The sequence below is a fragment of the Myxocyprinus asiaticus genome, chromosome 5, assembly GCF_019703515.2.
Source record: "Myxocyprinus asiaticus isolate MX2 ecotype Aquarium Trade chromosome 5, UBuf_Myxa_2, whole genome shotgun sequence".
Taxonomy (NCBI): domain Eukaryota; kingdom Metazoa; phylum Chordata; class Actinopteri; order Cypriniformes; family Catostomidae; genus Myxocyprinus; species Myxocyprinus asiaticus.
Window position 1 is genome coordinate 12,959,713 of NC_059348.1, and position 15,756 is coordinate 12,975,468.

Genomic DNA, 15,756 nt, shown 5'->3' on the forward strand with positions numbered 1-15,756 from the left:
CTTTTTTTGCTCCGCACAGTGAAAAAAAGAATAGTTTTGTCATGCAATGCCTTCATTTAACACCAAGACAAGCGGATATTTCAAGATTAAAATTGAAGCTCCAACTTAAGGCAGCACGCTGAGGTGAGCTGTGGATCTAAAGATAACGTTGGCTTTTTTGTGTAATGAGATGGTCATTTTCAGGGTGATTCTGTAAATATGCGTTCTTATGACATCAGTTTTTATGTGTGCATTTTTAAATCAGTGCAGCAATAGAGTGCGCTTTGTCCCGCATGTCATGAGCAGTATTTACGCATTAACCCCGCGCCCTCGTACTGGAAACTATCGCAGCTACTTCGGGCTGATTAACTGTATAAATCCATGTAAACATCCACGTTGCGTGTAAATGCCTTTTGCTCTCCGGAACATGTGATTGACAACTGGAGCGTAAACAGACTGCATTTCTGCGCGTGCACAGTGAGGGGCGCGCTTGAGAGATGTGCGGGTGCAAGGCGATTGTATGGCGAATAATAAATATGTTATAGAGTAAACACGTATTATCTAATGTACATTATTGTATTTATTTATTATATTTTAGTATCTTTAAACTCTTATACAAGCTGGGTAGCGTTTCTGGGTGCATAGCGCCCTCATCCGATCAAATTATCATAACTTACATGTTATAACTGAATATTTAAATCATCCTCAGAATCATTTCCACTGTGTGCAGTCTCCTGAGTTAAAAATAATATCACCTCAGTGAATTATTTAGTAAATAAAGAATTCTTCAGCTTAATGGCAAATTTCTGTATAAATATAAATAAACAGTACATATTAATGTGTCTGTATGTTTTGCCTCTCAATATGTTATTATGTTTTTTTTATCAAGTAATGATTTGACAAAAAGTAATTTAATACATCCAGCATGAAATAAAACATTGCAGGAGTGAAGGAAGCAGTAAACTCTCAGCTTGTACATCTTCCCCGTGGTGGATTATGGGCAATTAACCGTCGTCGAGTGTACATCAAATGTCCACTCGAAATTAGAGTGCATTGTGTGTAAGAATGAGTGAACAAAAGTAGGGAACAAGTGGCTCACTCAGAATTCAGACACTCCTACAAAATGGCGGACACCCGAAATAGTGTACTATATAGTGGATAGTGGCCAGTTTCAGACACAGCGAGTGTTCTGCGACTGGGGTTGGTGCCCTACACAGGCTGCGCACTCTGCATTTAGAGAGCAGCGATACTGCTGTACAGAACTAATGACCTAAATTCTTTCGACACTGAAAACTGTAACTACGCTGAAATAAGAATCCACACAGGACTTTAAAAGCTATTAAATAGCGAAAGTAGGCATTAATAAAACATGATCTTGATTTGGTTTATATTTCAGCATTATATATAATGTCCTTGTGGGACATTTTCACGTTTTCACTGTAATAATTACTAGAAACGTTTCCAAACCTCTCTTCTCATTGACAAATTCATCCAGATCTGACAAGAGCCCTTAAAGGGGTACTTCACCCAAAAATGAAAATTCTCTCATCATTTACTCACCCTCATGCCATCACAGATGTGTATGACTTCCTTTCTTCTGCAGAACACAAATGGAGATTTTTAGAAGAATATTTCAGCTCGGTAGGTCAGTACAATGCAAGTGAATGGGTGCCAACATTTTGATGCTCCAAAAAGCACATAAAGGCAGCATTCGTTTAGGGGTTCAATGCTGTCGATTGAGCTTAACTTGTATTAAACCCGGAATATTCCTTTAAGTAATGATGGCTTTGGGAAATGGGCCGCAAAACTTAGATGAATCGTAAGATGAATTCTACTATCTACTTAGACTAACAATGCTTTTTGGAAACAAGGATGATGATAGTCACTAGTGAAGAGCTTGGCACTGCATGTGCGTTATCAGCCAACCACTGTAATTAAGTAATTTTCTTGCAGAATTTTTATGTTGAGTTAACCTTAAAAAATAGCAACTTATTACAAGCACTTTTTTGAGCAAACTCAGCTTAAATTCAACTGTCCAGCTCAATCTGTTGAGTAGCCAAGAAATCTGATAACTTCAATTTGTTCATCTAATACAGATAAGATTGTTTGATAAGCAGACTTGTCATTGCGTCATCCTTACAGTTAATTTATGTAATACATTTTTCTACATTAAAAGAATGTTATGCCTTTAAACACTAGAGGCTGAAACAGGATATTATTTTGAGAATACAAGATGTTACATCCATTAATTGAAACCAGATTCACATATAGAGCTCAAGACCTCACATGCGCAAAACTAAATAAATAATTCAACAATTGTCAAAAGATGAGCTCTGAACAAAAATAAAATAATAAACCTTTAATAGTAACTGTATAATTTAAGTAAAATATAAGATGGGGACTTATAAACCCATTGTGCAATATGAAATTTTTCAGAAAGTTGAAACAACATTTGGGGATTATTATTTTTTTTAATATATATATATAAATAATATTTTTTTATGTATATTAAATTCCAACGCTTCCTCTGAAGAAATCACTTTGGTATTAAAGGGATAGTTCACCTAAAAATGAAAATTCTGTCATCATTTACTCACCCTCATGCCATCCCAGATGTGTATGACTTTCTTTCATCTGCAGAACACAAACAAAGATTCTTAGAAGAATATTTTAGCTCTGTAGGTCCATTCAGTGAATGATGACCAACATTTTGAAGCTCCAAAAATCACATAAAGGCATCATAAAAGTAATCCATACAACTCCAGTGGTTCAATCAGTGTCTTCAGAAGCAATTTGATAGGTGTGGGTGAGAAACAGATCAATATTTAAGTCTTTTTTACTATAAATTACCCTCCCTGCTCAGTCAATCTCCACTTTAACTTTCACATTCTTCTTCTTGTGTTTTTGGTGATTCACATTCTTCATGCATATCACCCTCTACTGGGCAGGGAGGAGAATTTCTAGGAAAAAAGTACTTAAATATTGATCTGGTTCTCACCCACACCTATCATATCACTTTTGAAGATATGGATTAAACCACTGGAGTGTTAGGGATTACTTTTATGCTGCCTTTTTTTGGAGCATCAAAATTTTGGCACCCATTCACTTGCATTGTATGGACCAAAAGAGCTGAGAAATTCTTCTAAAAATGTGTGTTCTGCTGTAGAAAGAAATTCATACACAGCTGGGATGGCATGAGGGTGAGTAAATGTTGAGATAATTTTCATTTTTGGGTAGACTACCCCTTTAAGTAAGGTCAACAATATAATCTATCCTAGCAACATGCACAGGCTAGTTTTGTTAAGTTTACACTAAACAATAAATGAACTCCAACTAAAGAATCTCTGTTCAAGTCAATCATTTATATTTTTGGGGGAAACTTTTTACAAGTTGGAGTTTTTACACTGTGGGGGTCATGTGCCGAGCAACTGCCTTTTAGGTGAATGGAAATGCAAACAAATATTTGTTTTTGGAGGTATTAAATACCTCCGTGTAGCAGTCAGACCCAGAGAGCCACATTGTGTTATTTACCTCACTCAAGCAGAGGTCATTTTACTTTATGTAAAATTGTAAATTCTGAATAAACACTTGGTCATTTGACACCAGCAGGACTGCAGAGAGTTTACTATAAATCTTATGCTACAAATTGATATTATTGCTGTTCCAAATTACATGCATTTTTGAAAACATGTTGAATTGAGTTGGTGTGTACTGAATGAGCATCCCCCACTCTCTCTTTCTCCTCATCATCCTCTTCTTTCTCCAATGGTAGGTTCCACTATGGTGTTGCCAACTCGGTAGCATGGCAGTCACATATTGTACATTCAGCAGTGGCAATCACAAGTACTTTGCACAGTCATTGGACCTGTGTATTCATGTGTATCCATGTGTCTCTCTGGGATTTATATCATATGGCCAAGTATGTAAGCACCCCCTTCTAATTAAAGGGTTTGGCTATTGCAGTAATTCCATTAAAAACATTCCAGGTAATTTGTAGATCCAACTTTGTTGCAACAGACTGGGGAGGGTCTTTGCTGTTCTAGTATCACAATACCCCTGTGTACAAAGTGAGGTCCATAAAGAAATGTTTTACTAATGTGGAAGAACTTGACCGGCCTGCACAAAGCTCAGACCTGACCGCCTTAGGGATAAATTGGAATGGCAACACCAAGCCAAGCCAATGTCAATGCTTGACCTAACTGATGCTCTCAAATGGGAGCAAATCCCTGCATCAATATTTTACCTAGTGGACAGCCTTCCAGACGAGTGGGGCATGCCTTTTTCCAAGATAAATCTTGACATCAGCAGTCTCCTTGGTAATCATGATTTTAAGCTCGATTACACTTCCTAGTGCCATCTAGCAATCAATCGGTCAAACACTAGGAAAAGTAATCAACCTTAAAATTATGATCGTGCCTAAAGACTGCAATGGCAAGTTTTATAGTGAAAACAGTTAAAGTGAGTTATATTTTAGTGTTTTCTCACCCAAAACCGATTGGATTACTTCAGAAGCAATTGATTAAACCACTGAAATCTGATGGATTACCTTTATTCTGCCTTTATGACCTTTTTGGAATTTCAATAATTTGGTCACCATTCACTTGCGTTGTATATACAAACAGATGCCATATCTCCATTAATATATATTTGTTTGTGTTCCACAGAAGAAAGAAAGTCACATGAGTTGTAGACAACATGATGGTGAGTAAATGATGAGAGAATTATAATTTTTGGGTGTGCTATTCCTTTAAGAGCATGATTTGCAATGTTATCTGGAAACCTGAAACCTGCAGAGATCAAGAGCAAAACAATACTTTTTAAAAGACTTGTTAAACTTTTGACTTGTTTCTTCACAGTCTTAAATGCTCTATGTATTTTAATTTAATTTTTAGATGGGAACCACACTTTTATATTGCAGCTCCAACATTTAGTTTCAAACACATGCCCCTTTAGCCACTGCCAGATTTGGGATAAAGAGATATGTTCACAAGTTCACATGAATAACATACCCTAGCAGATGATGAAAAGGTCACCCTATAGGCAAGTGACAACAAGATGAGAACAAATGGAGACTGAGGACAACATTAGCTTGCACTTAAGCTGTCCCACTGGCTCAGCATTATGTCATGTATTACAGCAGTGGTTCTCAACTGGATTTGTTCAGGGCCAAGATTTGATATTCAACATCAAGTGCAGACCCAACACAGTATCAAAATGTTTTATCACACAAAAGTACCAAATATGTACTTAAAATTAAACATGGAAATTAATTAATGATGCGTTCACATCATGTCGGAATTCCCGTAGATTGTGGAACTCGGAATTACAAGTTGTAATCTCTGAATTCTATGAAACTGGCTTTTTTACATAACGTCACGATGGTCAGGTCGGAACCTGACCATCGTGACGTTATGTAAAAAAGCCAATATGCCAGTGTGCTAAACAGTTAAAGGTAGTAAACACATATTTCTGTTTGATTTGCCATTTTATTATGTCATTGTTACCTGGAATGTCTTTGTTCTTTGCAGCTACATATAGCGGTGCATTAATGTAGTGATAAATACTTATTTAATATATTTATTATCAACAAAAGCCATTTTTTGAATAATGAATGTCTCCATAGAAACAAGTAAGGCCAAGGTCCCAGGACATGAACAGTTCCGAGTTCAATCTCCAAGCTGACTTTTCATAGTTACGGTAATTCCGCCACGATGTGAGCATAGCAAAACAGTACAATAAAAAATTACAAATTAAAATATGCAAACTTATTAACATACCATAGGATAAAAAGGGAAATAGTAAAATATTGATTTACCAGCATTACATGTGGAACAAGAGCTGGGCCAAATATTAAACAGTATATTACAAGCCAAATTACTGAGTGACAGAATAATTTAATGCACAGCACCAAAAGATATGGGAAGTGTTTCTCCACTCTATTCTCAACTCTTAAAAGTTGCTAAAGTCTATTTACTCAGCTATGTTAACAATGCAATATAAAGTGGTCAGTTGCGTTTTATTTTTTACATTCAGCATTGTATTTTCCCTCCCACAACCATATCAAAACAAACCAGCTACTCATTTTTGGGTCATGACCCACCAGTTTAGAACCACTGTATAACAGTAATAACCAGATAGAAATGTATGCATCTCTTTACGGGGTCATGCTACACATATTCATAAAGCATTCCCATGGTTTTCATAAAAAAAAAGTGACTGAATTTGTTCTTCTAAACAATTTAGGAATTTAGGAACGTTTATATTGTCTTTTAGATGATTAATGCAAATCGCTAAAATAATGATTTGTATATAATAAAAAAAAATCTAAATGATAAACCAGATTAAAATTAACATCAATATGACAATAAGAACGAGACTGTTAATCTGGAATTATATTTTGATTTTGTGATATTTACCACTGTATGCAAAGATTTACTTACATACAAAGAAGTTAATCGCATTACATTTGATGACAAACATGTATTCATACATGGGTATATATATATATAAAAAAAAAAAAAAAAAAATGGGCCCAGGGTCATATATTCTGTACCCCAAAATCAAAAGAAAGAAATACGAAATTATATTCTGAATAAAGAAAATGAAGCTTGTATTTTAGGAAGATGTAAGATTTGCATTGAGACATCAATTACAGTAATAATAATGAGACACTATTTTCATTTTTAAGTATTTATACATCATGGTAGTATGTGTTGATGTTTTTTATATACTTATTTTAAAAAAATATCATTGTATAACAGTATATTTTAAAATAATGTCAAATCCTAATAATAATCCTAAAAATAAAAATGCTTGTATCTTTTGATTTTGGGGTGAAATGTAACCTGGACATTTATTTTTGTGAGATTAACTCTATACAGAGGCTGAGCGATATAATCACATTGACTGAATCAATAAATCAAGAAATCAGAGAGCTTATGATGAATTTTTTTATTTTAACTTTTTTTTTATTTTTTTTTTATGACACAATATGTTCCTGACACAATCCTGTCTCCATCTTGTATGTGATATCCAGTATGTATTGTATTTGATTAATGATTCAAAACACTCTCACGGGTCATGATAATGTAATCCTACAGTTAATTTATTATTAATCTTAATCATAAACAACCCATTATAATTACAGTCTTAATTAGTAAAGGCACAGTTTGGAAGAGTAATTATAAAATGTATTTTAAAAACATATACAGCTTAGTCTTCAAAACATTTTCTTTTCTACCTGTAATAAATATTGCATAGCCTTCAAAACCTCATTTGTGATAACATTTGTTTTCTTTAGTATTTTGACAGTTTCAGCTGCTTGATATCATAATACAATAAATCCTTATATAACCAGTATACAAGTTACTCAAGACAGCTCAGAGATAAAATGTATACATTATGGTCTTGAAAATCAATAGAAAATAAAGTTAAGCCATATTTACCATTCCCAGAAAAAGTGCTCAAACAGTAGCCATTGCACCTTATACTAAAATGAAGCAACCAAACCCTACTCCTAAACAAGGTGTGCAGTGATGAAATGGCCCTCACCTGCCCTGTCTCATGCTAACATTCTGGCTAATGTATTTTTATTCAATAATTGTATAATTTAATCAACATAACCCACTTTGATAAGAAAACAAGAACCTGAAAACTATATCCATCTTTGGAGAATGTGAAATCTGTATGTGCGCAAACTGTGGGTGTATTGTATGTTAATGAAGTGGCGCAAAGCACAATTTGCTATTTTCCTGAGAAATAAGTCATTGCACTAAGACGTTTGAGAAGCACCACTATTCTCAGCACAAAGTCTGAAATCAGTTCCTGCATTTGCAGTTTGGAGATTCCACCTGCAGGCGGTAATAAAGTTAATATCCAAACTCTGAAAGTATAGTGAACATCAAATAATGTCCCTGACAATCACTATTGTAGCCGTTTTATGAAAAAAAAAAAAAAAAATGAGATTTGAGTTAAACTTCTAGAGATCATGATTTATTTTTCAATTATTATTATTATTATTATGTTTATTTTTGCAGTTGTATTTATGATCTAATTTGCATCAATATTTTTCCACTTGTTGTCGTAGAGTGATTTTTAAGTCACTGCAAAAGAGGCTGGTGGAAGAAGTTGGAGAGGGTAAACTTTTTGGATTTGGGTAGCTGATTATATTCAAATGTATTGTTTATTTTTATTTATTTATTTTTTACCACTTTTTGTTTTAATAAAAAAAAAAAATTAAGAAATATAGAAATATTCAAAATATTTTTAGGAAATATTTTTGGTGTAAGTTTTTCATAGATATGTTTTCTCAGAATTAAATTGCACTTGACCCAGCCCATTAGCACTTTGCTCACACAATTTCACCAAACCCACTTGCACCCAGACTATGAGCCTGCTTGCATCAAAATACCAAAACTTCATGGCCACGCCCATTAACTTTGTGCTTATGATGAATCGCATAGTTCTGGGCTTAGCGCTAACGCTCTTAAAGTAGGGCCCAATGTCTGATTCTAGTTAGAACACCACTTCTCATGCAAAAAATCAGAATAAAAACTTCCAATTTCAAAACAGGAAGCTCTAAAAGCACATTACTATTGCTATTTATTCAAAATGAAGAAATTGGGGATTGAAAAAGTAAAAAACTTAATGAGCTGCCTCACTCTACACAATGGACAGTATCCTATCTGAACTGGAACCGCACTACCTAAGCAGAAACTAAAAAGTTTCCCAAGGGCCATGTCATTATTAGACTCTAGTTTTGCTATCCCTCCTTGTCCTGGCGAGTATGAAAGCTTTAAGCAAATCTTTTAAAAGTCTCACATCTTAACTAGTAAGCACGGCATTAGAGTTGGTAAATTCAGTTCACTAACGTAATTCAGTTTATACAGTGCATTTCAATAATGAATTCAAAATTCTGATATCATAACATAGAGGTATAACAAATTTGATGAACAAATCTGATATCATACCAGATCTGACCACAGAGGACCTTAGTGGGGTCTCCTTGTGACTGGTCCAAGGACAACTTTCCCAGTTGCCCCCCCTGACGATGGCCCTGCCAATGATACATTGTTGTCCATGTGGGGATCTCTTTAGGATTTGGAACAGAGCCAAAGATAGGGAAGGTGCCAAGAGAAATAAGAGGTCTTTAAGGACTACCTTGAAATTATAACTGCCATCTTTATGTATGTGTACCTTACAACAAGCTCTCAAACAAATGTAGAACTTGTGATTTTAGATAATTTTGGAGAGCACAAGGTGCAGCAGAGCCACAAAAGCTGCCATCACTTTTGAAAAAATGTGGCAACATTCAACAAGCCAACTGCCAAAAACAACAGGGGGTTAGGCTGTTTAGAGTGTTAGGGTTAACCCTAACTCCTAACCCTAGCTGTTCCACATCAGAGAAACATAAATTAATACATCATCAAAACATTTTCATAAACATTGAATGAGATTGATTAAGACCACCCCAACAAACTCAATAAATGTACTGTAATGAATTGCTCCTTGGCACTAAACATAATCATTAAGAACTGAATGTCAAACAGAAAGGTGGGGATAATATCATTTTTTCAATGGATTTTATTTTTAGGGTCAAGGTACTGTAGCTTCTCAGTTCCCTCCTTGTTTGGTTTAAATAGAGTAGTTGCATAGGGGTTGTTTCTATAAAGTTAAATGAAATCAGTGATCCATGAATGTCAAAATTGTTTAACAGACTTCCAATATGGTCAATACACTTGCATGCGCTGGAATTTAGAGAAACATAACACTTACTATAATATAACTAGAAGCACATTAAGAACTGTTCTGAGGATGGGTTAGCACAAGTAAAGCAATCAGAAGAAAGTTCTCATTTTCAGAAATGAATACTACCCCTAAGAAAATCTAGACAGGTATATTTAATGTTGATTTTTGTTAAATGTTCATCGGATCATTGGTGACATGGTGTTCAACCATGCCCTCACTAACAGTAGCTTGGTTTGGCAGGGACAGTGTTTTCTGACCAAATGATCCGTAACAGTAAGTTGAAGCTGATGGTCAACTTACTGTGTGAGTAGTCAAGTCACAATTTAACAATTAAGATCTAAATCCACACAGATGTTTTTCCATTTTTTACTATTGTCCCAGCCCTCTCTGTGCTGGATTTAGGTCGTGCACCCTGTTTCTCCTGGGCTGTGTTGACCCGGTTCTGCTCCATTATTGTGCCACCAGACACAGGGCTGCTGGTTCTAGAAGTCTGAGCATTTTGTTTTCTGTATGTCTGAAAAGCCATGTCCAGTTGTTCTTGAGCTACCTGTAAATGGTGGTGCAAGCTAGCCAGGTCAGATGGAATGTTCTCATCGGGACTTGTGCAGTGTCGCTCCAGAACCACACTGGACAAGTTCTGGTTATGTGATAGGATGCTGTTGGGAATGCAACCTGGTTTGTCTGCTTTGATCACTAGGTTGTACCCTGGTGGAGAAGCTGGAATGTTCCTGGAGTAAGGATAGCCATAGGAAGGTTGTCTGCCTTGGCTTCGACGCTTACGAAGGGTGTCGCGAAAAGCACCAATTCCCAAGTGGAACATCTCACAAACATTAAGCAGTAGACAAAGACAGCTAACAACATACATAATGAGCAAAAAGATGGTCTTCTCTGTGGGTCTTGAAACAAAGCAGTCTACTCGATGTGGACATGGGATCTTGTTGCAGACGTACGAGGGGTTCACACGGAAGCCGTAAAGGAGATACTGACCGGTGAGGAATCCTACCTCAAAGATGGCACGGGATAAAAGCTGAAGCACATACATCCTCATCAACCCTTCTTGCATGATTCTGCGTCGGCCATCATGCTTCACGAGATCTTGCTTTTTGCTCTTGTCTGTCTCTGGTTTGACCTCCTGTGCATCCAGGGTGTCTTCTTCATAGAGCATTGGCTCTGCATCATCATCATCCTCCTCTAAAACCTCTGCTTGTCCATCTCTCCACCGGCTGTGGCAACTCCTCTTCTGATGTCTCTGGTGCTTGTGCCGTTCCTCCTCCGAGGAACGCGCAATCTTATGGATGGCATAACCCAGGTACATGACAGAAGGGGTGGATATCATTATTATCTGGAACACCCAGAACCGGACATGTGAGAGTGGGGCGAAGGAATCGTAGCATACATTGTCACAGCCAGGCTGCTTGGTGTTGCAGGTGAACTTTGTCTGCTCGTCCGAGTATATCGACTCACCTCCCACTGCCGTCAGAACGATGCGGAAAATTATTAACACAGTCAGCCACACTTTCCCCACAAATGTGGAGTGGTTGTGGATTTCCTCCAGAAGACGAGTGAGAAAGCTCCAACTCATGTTCGTGAAAGAGACTTTTTATCTATGGTCTGTAAATAAGGGAAAACAGAGGAAGGTAAGGCAGAGAAAAAAGTGTATAAGCATACATATATAAGATATTGGGCAAACTCCAAATGGCATTTTTGCACCCTTGAAGGGCAATGTGTGGAAGTAGATGCTACTTGTAGCATCGTTCTAAATGCAAGTGAGCAATAGAAACCCTTCTCTAAGGGCATTTCCACAAGGCCATTTCCGAAGGGTACACAAAGATGGTTATTTCATTGTAACATCAAGTAATTTAGCAGTTTATGTTCATGTGGTCCCTGGTAACGGGATGTACAGTTCATTTGTTTTTTGCTCTCAGGCAATGAAACAGCGTACACACCTGGGTGTACTTCTCTCTCACACATTACCCATGAACAATGTCATTCCAGAATTGTGGTTTATTTTAGGTCACAGTTGAATTCATGCTTCCAAACATGACCCTGACAAAACTAGGTCAAAAGTCCCTTAAGCGTCATAGATCAGCATATGAGCAAGGAATTTTCTGAACATATTCTGGCAAAATCTGTGTCCTTTCATTTAAATTTTAAGTGATATTACTGTATATATATATATATATATATATATATATATATATATATATATATATATATATATATATATATATAATGAGCATCACAGAAACAGAAAAGCTCTCCTGAGGCTAATTTTAATCGGAGTGTCTATTTGCACCCTGGTATAAATAGCATCTGCCACACAGTGCAGCTTTTTGCACCCCAATAGTCTGATGGAACCAAAGAAATGTATGGAAAAATAAACAATAGATGTCACTGCATTGGCGTGGGGTGTAAAGATGGTGTGTGAATGTGTACTGTTGTCCTAGCAACCGCGGTTCAAATCTGAGTTTTGTCCCACTCTTTTTCCCATCCGATTTCCTGTTTCCACTCTTAATATTTCATTTCATACTACTTAAAATAATAGATAAAAATGAATATAAATATAGATTTCATCGCAGTGATTTGGTCACGGCTAATGTCAGGGAGTGCAGATAAGAGTTTGTTCCAGAGGCGGGGTCTGTCTATCACACTCGTTCTCATGGCTCGGCATTGCTTGTGTGTAGACTGTATCACTGTATTACTAATATTGTAGTAACCATGTTTTTTTGGCAGAAACCATAGTTTTAATGCAGTGTTAGTACAGTAATATGGTGGTAATATAGTGACCATGGTTAAGTTTGTGGTTACTGTAAATTTCTAAAACAATACCATGGTGAAACCCTGGTTATTGTAGTAAAACCAAGGTTATTTTTTCTAAGGTAAGGTTAAGGTTAGGTTTAGGGGTTAATGTACTTTGTCTGTGGGACTCTAAATAAACAAAATAATCACACACTGTAAAAAATGTCTTTAATTTTAACGGTAAAAGACTGTAAAATGCTACAGAAAAAAAAAACTGTTAATTGATTAACGAGTATTAACTGTAAAATATACAGTAACATTTTTAAATATATTGTAAAAGACAATACAGTAGTTTTTACAATAAAATGTTGTAAAAATGACATTTTCTAGATGTAAAAAGTATGATTTTCCTGTATAATTAATGGTGAAATTTTACATTATTTTTATCAAAAGAGTCCATGTACTTTTTACAGTAAATTATTGTTAAAATTACAGTAAAAAATATAATAATCAGGCATTCCCACAATTCCCTGCATGACCCATCATATTTAATTATATTGTATGGGAATAGTTATGTTTCTTCTTATTTATAATATCAGTCATGAACTTCGGGGTGTTCTGTGTTATATTTGATGTAGTTTAGTTAATGTTTACTGCATTATTTAAATTTCACATGTGTTACCCTGACGGTGTTTAGTGTTTGTGTGAGTGACACTGAGCACTGTCTCTACATCCTTATTGGTCATTGCTCCTGGAAGAGCCTCTAATGATCAACTTCATGTCATCATGTGCTCCTCTGTATTTTTTTTTACAGTGATTAACAATACCTTATAAAGTAAAAAGCGGATTTTTATAATTTCAGAAGGTTAATATAAATTTTATGACTTTTTATTTTTTTACTGTAAATTTAACAAAAAAAAATATTTATTTATTTATTTTACAGTGCTAGCGTGGTTAAGTAAATTACAACAGTTTTAAATTGTGAAATTTACAGGTTGTTCTGTAAAGTTGTTTACATTTTTACATAATTATTCTGGCAGCTGTGGTTGATTTATTTTATTTATTTTTTGTAAAAACAACAGGATTTTTTTACAGTGCACTGCAGTGATGCAAATTAGTGATGGGAAGATCAGATCATTTTACTGACTTGAATCTTTGAGTCTCGTTCAGCAAAATGAATGAATCTTTATTCAAGTCATTTAGTTCATTTCGTTCATTTGAGCAGAATTAAATTAAAATATTACATTTTCAATAGCCAGATCCCTCCACAACACGTCTACTTACGTAAACTTTGATTATAGTCCCAATAAGGAAAAAAATGATAATGCAGCCAAGGACAAATTATGAGAAACAGAAAGATTAGTTCACCTCTGGAAACTTCTCGTCCATGTCATTCATTCTTTTGTCACTGCATAGCGTATACGGCTGTCACGTGACAAAAGAACGAACGACTCGGACCAGGAGACTCGAGAGATGAACTAATCATTTCTGTTTCCTGTACAGCGCCTATGCGGTTTTCACGTAACAAACGAACGGAGGTTGCGCAATGCACATGCACGGCCAACACAAAATTAACGACTCACTCTCTGAGACTACTCGTTCTTCTGATTCACATAAAAGATTCATTCAAAATGAACGAATCGTTCATAAACGACCCATCGCTAATGCAAATGCTGTATGTTGGTATTTAAATATGAGTGCAAATAGTATCTGACACTGTTTGCACCAGGGTGCAATTAGTATCTACCACAGGGTTGGAGTGTAAATAGTATCTGCCACTATTTGCACTGGGGTGTAAATTGCATATACCATTATTTGCACCAGGGTGCAAAAAGCATCTGCCAATTTTAATTAACACAAACATTAAGAGCTAACAGAAACAAAACACCCGAATAACCTGGAAAGGTTTGCAAAACAACTATAAACTGGCCGCTGTTCATGTTTTCAGCATATCATTCTCTGATGTAATGTGTGAACAAACAGGAACGGCTGCCACAGGCTCACTGTGTGTATGGCGGAGGAAATTGTGGTTAACTGGACACAGATGGCACTCACTATTCATGGTACATCGTTTCCTGAGACACTTCAGGGAGAATAGCTGTTTGCCTGACTGGATTTTTTCCAAGGAAAGTGTAAAAAAAAAAAAGTGTATAACCTTGCAGGCTGGAAGCTCATCAGAGACCCAAGTGGAGAATTGTGTCACAGGATTTTACTCAAAGAGTGTACTTGTCTCATATCTTGTAACTGAAGGTGAATTGAGAGAATTTTTTTTTTTGGTTCTCAGGTTGCATAACATCCAGTTGAATGTCTGTTAAGGTCTTCATTTATCCAAGTCACCATAGAGTTCAGTTGTTACAATCGCATGTATTTCTCAATGTTTGCCACTCGAAACATTATTAAACATAAAATACTGTGGCTCTCAAATGTATTTGAAGACTTGTGGACACTTAAGCCACACTTAAAATGTATGAAACAAAAAAGGTAATGAAGTGACATCTACAAAGGTGCTAAACGTTTTCTCAAAACTAATTTCACTTTTCTGAGTCATTTTTACAATTACTTTTAAACAACTGTGTCAAGATGATTTTTAGTGGATGTAAGAAGTCTGTTCGCCTCAAGTTCACATGATATCCTGAGAAACCACTTCATAGGTCATCACATTAACTATAGATATGTTGAACTAGATTGACATTTGTCATTTGTACAGTACATCTTAATGCTTAATCATTTGAAACCGAACAAACTATATATATATATATATATATATATATATATATATATATTTTTTTTTTTTTTATTTTTTTTTTTACTATTTAACAAGAAAAATGTGCTTGTACTATCTCTCTCTGAAATAAATGATATATAGTTTGATATTTTGTTATACAATGTGAAGACATTCATACATCTTGGGGCACTGTAAGTCCATGACATGACAAAATCATAAATGTGTGTTCAGTAGTTCAATCGCATTTAGGAAATCAAAAGTAGGATTACAAAACTTCACCCACACAGACCCGAAATAACATATTCTAAATGATGCACAACACTTTTTGAACTCTCGTTAGTCATACTTGTTTTAAAAAGCCTTGCTGTTCCATCCTATAGTCATAAAGGCTGTACTGTAAGTAAGCCACTGAATGTATTAGTAATAAATTCCTGATGAAAACACAGGGTAAACATGCAGATAATAAATATGAATATACATCAGCAGATGACCAAACGTGTCAAATTAATCCAAACTATTTACATCGTGTTATAAATACTTCCCATTTTCCATCTCCAAAATTTAAT

At 35.5% G+C, this 15,756-nt stretch overlaps 1 protein-coding gene across 4 annotated transcripts in view; it reads right to left on the reverse strand.

The window, feature by feature from the left end:
- Positions 1-7,063: 7,063 nt before the first annotated feature.
- Positions 7,064-15,756, reverse strand: part of LOC127440953 (gap junction gamma-1 protein-like) — a 60,081-nt gene continuing 51,388 nt past the window's right edge. For 3 of the 4 annotated variants that reach the window (XM_051698045.1, XM_051698044.1, XM_051698043.1), the window contains exon 2: positions 7,064-11,337. In XM_051698045.1, the coding sequence (XP_051554005.1) occupies positions 10,064-11,308 (1,245 nt within the window). In that variant the 5' untranslated portion in view covers positions 11,309-11,337 and the 3' untranslated portion in view covers positions 7,064-10,063. Of the gene's footprint in view, positions 11,338-13,833; positions 13,857-15,756 lie in introns of those variants that run through there. The other variant, XM_051698047.1, reaches the window with a different exon arrangement.